This window comes from Lepeophtheirus salmonis, chromosome 7 (assembly GCF_016086655.4).
Source record: "Lepeophtheirus salmonis chromosome 7, UVic_Lsal_1.4, whole genome shotgun sequence".
In the NCBI taxonomy this organism is placed as follows: Eukaryota; Metazoa; Arthropoda; class Copepoda; order Siphonostomatoida; family Caligidae; genus Lepeophtheirus; species Lepeophtheirus salmonis.
Genome location: NC_052137.2, coordinates 39527013 through 39534360, shown reverse-complemented (window position 1 = coordinate 39534360; position 7348 = coordinate 39527013). Strand labels below are relative to the sequence as shown.

Here is a 7348-nt window from a genome sequence, read left to right as displayed (position 1 = left end):
CAGGGGTTAAATAATAATGACAACATCTAAGGAAAAGAAAATGCATTCTTCAGATTACCAATTCCAAAAAAGAGGGCGAGATAAAAAGTACACCCGATTTGTATCATTATCAGTGTCAAATTTGAGTTTTCCTGGAAATATGTTAAGATACTAATGCTAAAAATGTTGTCAGATAAATAAGTCTCAAAATCAATCTGGGGCTTTAAAATGTTCTTTAAAAGGTACTGACCAGTTTGTGACCGCCCAGAAAATTTTTGAAGACATTAGATGTTCCTAACTAGAATGACATGAAATACCATCTAAGTTAGTGGAAATTGAGTTTAGAGAACTTTATGGACATTATTGGAATTTTGAGCCCAATATCGAGTGTTCCAATGCTGTAATATGTTCAACATTTTTTGAATCCATTTCATATAAGGTCTGATTCAATTATAGCAGGTCTATCATTACCAATGAGCGTTGCTGACTATATACATACAAAGTGATAAAGAGTGTCAAAATAATATACCCCATGAATCATAATATTATTTTATATAAATTGTTGTATGCTACTCACATAGAGGGCGCTGTGAAAATTGTTAATAGCATGTCCCATTTTTTTAAACAACAAGCTACGGACTGTCACACCACCTTGGAGGTAATATATATATTTTGTTTTGCTTATGCCCAATTTCATTTTAATCTACTTATTTATCCATGCGTGGACACTTTGTCGAAAACCTTTTTGCCGAATGGACACATTGCGTAAGGAAATTTTGTAGAACAAACAGTTTGCTAAAAAATAATAGATAAATTTTATACACATTCATATTTTAATAATATTTAATTATGATTGCCCATATTGATGTTACACAAATTTTAAAAGATATAAATGTTGCATTGTTTGCCGCGTATTGCTATGATTGAGTGGTGAAATATCAATAATGGATTTATTTCGTTATGATGATGCTTCAACAGTTAATTTGAACCGCTATTAGAACAAAAATCCTGACGTGACAACAAAGCGGCTTTATCCAATAAGGTTTTCGGTAAAGTGTCCTCGAAAGCTTATTTAAATTTTTTCTATTAAGTGAAGAACACGTATATTAAAATATATGTATGTGGGAGTTTGCAAAATCCCGAAAGTCACTCTAGCAGTAAAAATATGCATTTATCACCGTATTATACCATGGATTTTTTTGTCATCTATTGAATTTGAATGTTAATTGGATAATTAATTATTAATCGTGAAGCTGTGAACAATTCCCTATAAATATAAAGTAATTTTCCAATAGCAGGGAAAAATTGACAAACTATTAAATGATTTTGAAACTTTTTTCTATTTCTCTTTTTGAAGGAAATATGGGAAAACGCAGTAAAAATCACATCACGTTATTAGGATTTGAATTCTAAATAGGTAATTATCCTCCCTGTCTAATAGCCTGATTTGCCACAGCTTGGATGATCTAATATTTTATAAAATACCTACAGAAAAAAAAGTTGAATTTCAATCATTGATTGTGATCACTACTGATCACAAGTACTTGTAAGCTTTTCATTTAAAAAGTTTCATATCATTTTTGAATTACAACTTGTACAAAAGCACAGTTATATACACAATATATATGTATAACTAGAGTTGTAGAAAATATTGCCTGCTGGTTTGCTGAAGCAAAGCAAAATCGAAAGTGAACGTGGAAATCTTCATAATTTGAAGAATGTTTTGAAGGAAAACAGCTTAGCCGTCATGACGTAATTTCAAGCAGCTAAAAGATTATGGATATCAAGACAAATTTCACTCCGTATCTTGTCATATTTTTTTATGACTCTCCTGATAATATACATATGTATGTATATGGCTTAGACCATAGTTTTTCAAACAGTGGGACCCACTCTTGTGTGAATTGTATGAAAAATAAATCGTAGATGATGAATAAAATATCCTAGGGAACATAATTTGTCTTATTAGGATCTTGTAAATTGTATGGGCTGCGAGGCAAACCGTGGTATTTGCATAATGATAGCAATCAAAAAGTTTATTAATTTCTTTGGTACATGTTTTCCTGCCTTTGGTTACCACGGTTTTCTCCACTATGCCATACATATTTAAATATCAGTTATCATATTATGTAAAGAAAGAATTGAACTTATTATTATTTAATAAATGAAGATTTATAAATGGCATTAAATTAAGTTCTACCTATGATATGATTAAAAAAATTAATTATTTTCAAATTTCATTAAATCCTTCTTTCTTAGAAAGGAAAATATAATCATGGGACTTAACAAAGGAACTATTGATTAACCTCAAGGGTTTTATATGTGGGTATATATAATAGTTTCAAGAAAATGTAATACTCCTAGGTTTTTAATTAATTTGTTCCCTTGAAGTTTCATTAAATACATATTAAAAATGAACATATTATGCACATCAATAAGAAATTGTGAGTAATTTTTTCGGATTCAAATTCTCCCCTAAATTTCTAACTAGCATTTTTTTAAAAAGATTTTCTTAACTTTTTTTAACAAAATATCTATTCAGACGGCCATTACTAATACTATGAAATTCTAGATACTCTGGAAAAAATACGCAAAAATTTTATTCCTACATGAGGAGAATATAAAATAAGTGATTGCTTGTAAAAAAAAGGAAAAAAGAGTCAAAGTTATTTTTTAGTACCATCCTTCAAGAGGGACAATAAAGAAAAAAACTTAGCTGTTTGCGTAATTATTCTATGTGTCTAGAATTCCATGGTAATAAAATGGAGTAAAATGACCCTCAATCTTGATTTCCCTTTTGTCAACAAATCAATTTTTATATATTCCCCGCATGTGGGAATAAAAATAAAGTATGATTATTCTAGTTCTCTAAAATTGCATGGGCATACTTATTGAATGAATGTTTGTTATTTAAAATAACGGGTTTTTTTTAAAAAGCCAAGCCTTTTTTGTTGAATAAATTGTCTTCATATTTTTTATACTTGAAATGTCTTTAATTTTTCTAAATAAACCTCATTATTAAGGAAAGTAAAACATTATAAAACTGATACATTTAATTTTTGCTAAAAATTACTTTTGTACAAACTTTTTCTGACGGGTCATTTTAACCCAGTTAGTATAATTATTAATAATGTCTAACAAAAATCAAGAAACACATATAAACCAAATAAAATATCCATACATATGCTTGTGTAGACTAAACATGACCATTTTATGTAGACATATGTATATCCAGAATAAGAGCACTCTAATGTAAGCAACGAAGATATATAAGACCGAATATTTATATACATGAACATTACCCAAAACTACTTTAATTCAAATAAAACAAAGCCACATAATTTCAAAATTAGTAAAATTTTGAAGCAAAAAAATTAGGACATGTTTTTGGTGATGAGAAAATACATTCAAAATAAGTTGTTCATGTTGCAAGTTGAATTCAAATGTAAAACTACTTTTGATAAGGAATCATTTCAGATCAAGAATTCGGCGAAGATTTATCTGAAGAAAAATGCAGCCAAGGACTTCTTTATTCATTTTCAAAAGAAGAGTAAATTTTTATCCATGGAAGTTACTCTATTTGTCAAAAACTGTTATATAAAATAGTCCTCATTAGCATAAAATGAAAACTATATGAAGTGCCACCAAGAACAAAAAACAGTTAATCCTGATCCCACAATCTATGCCATAGCCTATTCGGACATTCTTTTAAATTTCGTTTATTCCCCACTCCAAGGATTAAAACTATAAAATTCGGAAGGTTTTGCAGATATGGGCATAATTTGAAAACACGATATATGACTGACCTTCAAGCTATATTGAGTTGTTAATATTGACAGCCGTCAATAGATCTTATGATGATGCAACATCTAGTATTAAGGAGGCAGAGAGTGGAGGGTTTTTTTCGTGCTATAAAAATCTTATATTATTCTAATTTTTTTCATGTGACTTAAATTTATACGGATATTTTTTTTATATTAATAGTACATTTAAAATTAATACGTATTTAAATGAAATTATAATTATTATATTGTTAATTATTTATTTTAGTTATCTCATTCTATTAAATAATTATCTTTAAATATCCACGTTGTTTTATAGGATATTTTTGAAAGCGGTTCATTTTGACCCTTAAGTGTGTGTGCATTAAAGGTTAAGATAGGAATATTTATTTTTAAAAGTCTTTCATTAAAAGGTCAATTCCTTCTATATTTTTTAATTCTTTATTTATAAAAATGTATTTTTGTATATATTTGAAATTTTTAAAAACACTTCATCACGGACCAATTGAAGAGGGCTTTCGCGAATAAACTATGCATATATTAATATATTTAAAGCTACCATTGACTAAGGGCAACACCTTCTAAACCGACCCCCCGCTAACGGTGCTGAAATGTATTTGCAAGTGAAGGGGCAAATTATATCCTTTTGATGTCATCAGGGGAGCCCGCGTGATTTAAGCGAAGGGCAGGGACAAGACAGTCAACCGGATGTGTGTGTTTTTTCTTCTTCTTATAGATAAAAAATAGCGTTGCCGATGAGATAAGTATTAACCCTTTTTTTAAGAAAAGAGAGGAAAATCAATTTTTTTTTTCCATAATTATGACATTTAAAAATTTTTATACAAGAGGATATATACTTTTTTTTTATAATAATTATTGGTAGGGCGGGGGGGGGTCACTTGTGCAGGAATGTATTTTCAAGGGGTGATGTTAAAATATATATAATGTGATGTTATCAGGGGCGTCGTATGACTTTTTTTTTTTTAAGGGGGGCGTTGGGCTTTTATTCAAATTTAGAGTGAAATTTTTTTTTGTTCATATAAATTAGACAAATAGTTTATTTTACATGAGACAATTTTTTTTTTTTTCAATTTCAGAGCTAAAATTTTTTAGAAGATACTAAATTTGAACGAATATTGATTTAAAAAAAGGTAAATTTATTTATTTTTCTCAAAATTTTTGACAATAAGCTCTTTTTTATAAAAGATATTCTGTATAAATTCTGATACCTATACAAAATTATTTCTACAAAAAATGGGGGCAACGGTTTTATAGTCTTAGGGGTTCCTACGTCACTGCCCTCCGCCGTCTCCCAACGCACTTGCACTTATACATATTATATTTCTCCACAGAGACAACTCTGCATTCCCATTGTCACTCTTCTTCATAATTTAACAACTTTTTCAACCAATTCCTGAAAGAACGATCGTTTAGAAAATGAGGCTAATCGACTAATTAAAGCACGTAGTTGAAGAAACGATTGAAGTACATATTATATACCTAATATTATGCGTCATCATACGCTTAGTTTGTATTGTTATTATTATGGTGATTATAAAAATAGTAAGTAGGTAATAACACTATATTTTTATTATTGTTAAGTATAAACATCAATGCGCCCAACTACGCGACGGTTCCTTCAAAAAATAAAGAAAAGGAATAACGTAGAATGTTAGTATTAAGTTAGTAGAGAACTTGATCCCGACAGGTTTTAGTGTCCTTTTTTATTAGTCTCAAGTTACACACTCATAAACAAAAAAAAAATAGATAAATTAATATTTCTCCATTTCATATATATATTTTTTTTTTCAATTAAGACTTTGAAGAGTATATTATATAATTGCTGTGAATTCCTACAGTTTAATTAACTATGGTGTCGGTGATTCATCCTTGCTCTACGCAGCAGACTCTTAGAAATATCTCATATTACTCCTACTCAAACACAGATAACCAAAATTATGGATCTCATTCAAGTGATTATTTTAATTATGGCTCCTGGTCCAATTGGAGTCAGTCTCAAGTATCAAATTCATCCTATTCTAGACCTGTACATCAATCCTGCTATCATCATTCCCATTCTTCAAACTGTATTTCCTCTCTTCCCTATACGAATAATAACAAATCAGTGAGAAAATCTTATATTCCTCAAAGGAACATCGCCAAAGATTACACGAAACCCCTCTTTGTCGACTGTTCCATTGAGTACGAGTTACCCAACGCTCCAAAGATACCCCTCAATAGTGAGCCTATTCTTATGATCCATCCTTCATATTATAAAGATCCTAAGAGCATCATCAACAGAACGCTCTCTGTACCCATCCCCAGCATTCATTCTGATGAAGAAGTACAAAATGTGAATGGTATTTCAAAGGGTCTCAAAAGGAGTTATTGTCAGATTTCAAATGAATCATCCTATGGATATAATCAACACACTACTAATAATCAAGGTACGAAGGTGAACTGATGTTATTTAAGAATTACTTAGATATATTGATTGATCTCATTCATCATATTTCAAAATGATGACATTATATTTTGTTACACGTGTGTTCGCATGATAAAATTAAACTCTGCAAATATTTACTTAATGTTTGACTAAGGGCATTAGGGATAACATGATTTAATTAGAGTTTCTTTTGTTATTCTAACAGATCCTTGGCTCCAACCACAATATCCACAAATCCACGAACCAAAGAGCTTTAACTACTGTACCTATTCACACTATGAACCTACTGAAGCTAAGAAAATATCTCTTAACATACCAATTTAAAAGAGATATCAACATTAAGGAGGAATCTAATTATATCCTCGATGAGCATGTTGTCCTTCATTCTATTTTCGTATAATTAATTATATGGAGGAGGAGTTTACGAAATAAAAATAATAATTATTTGGATTATTACTTGAAGAGCTTAACTGTTATCATTAATTATTATTTTTTTAATATGTGTACCTACATATATGTATAAATATATTTATAAAAATATATATTCTATGTGTATATGTAATTGAATGTGATATTAAAAGAGACATATTTTAATTAATATTTAATAATAAATGTATCTAAAAATTGAGTTCAATTTTTAGATCAACAAACATTCCGGGAGTTTTAATAAATATTTTCCTGTATCATTAATTAATGATCTAAAGTCCCCTAGTATATTTTTATTTTGCCAAAGGACAACGTTTGTTAATTTCGATTCGTAAATGCAGCAACTAAAATGACAAATGTTGAGACAAGTCATAATAAAAATGAACTCACCCCCCCTATAATACATCATTTTTCTACCAAGAAAATGTGCTTCTCATTGTATACAGTATACAGGGTGTCCACGATAAATTGGAACTATCTTAAAATTCAACCTGCTTGATAAAAATGGAATTTGGAGTGTATTTGTTAATATGAAAAAGTTAGACATAATATTAAACAAATAATTTATGCAACATGTCCTCCCTCAGCAGCCACCATCTTTTCCATCCTGCCCCTAAAGGATTTACATGCCCTGATAACTTCCGCGGAATCGACAGCATTCCACTCCCTCGTACTGGAGCCTTTCAGGGCCGCCATGCTCTTGTGGCTGACCTTG

At 29.8% G+C, this 7348-nt stretch overlaps 1 protein-coding gene across 1 annotated transcript; it reads left to right on the top strand.

Moving 5' to 3' along the window:
- Positions 1 to 5447: 5447 nt before the first annotated feature.
- On the top strand, positions 5448 to 6859 carry LOC121121930 (uncharacterized). The gene is made up of 2 exons (XM_040716921.2): positions 5448 to 6208; positions 6413 to 6859. The coding sequence occupies exons 1-2, from the start codon at positions 5632 to 5634 to the stop codon at positions 6529 to 6531; spliced, it is 696 nt and encodes a 231-aa protein (XP_040572855.1). The 5' UTR covers positions 5448 to 5631; the 3' UTR covers positions 6532 to 6859.
- Positions 6860 to 7348: the final 489 nt, after the last annotated feature.

What these genes read in the sequence shown, in the direction of transcription:
- LOC121121930 (XM_040716921.2), top strand. Translation starts at nt 5,632, where the DNA reads ATGGTGTCGGTGATTCATCCTTGCTCTACGCAGCAGACTCTTAGAAAT. An exon ending in ACACACTACTAATAATCAAG is followed by an intron (nt 6,209 to 6,412) that starts GTACGAAGGTGA and finishes TTATTCTAACAG; the next exon opens with ATCCTTGGCTCCAACCACAA.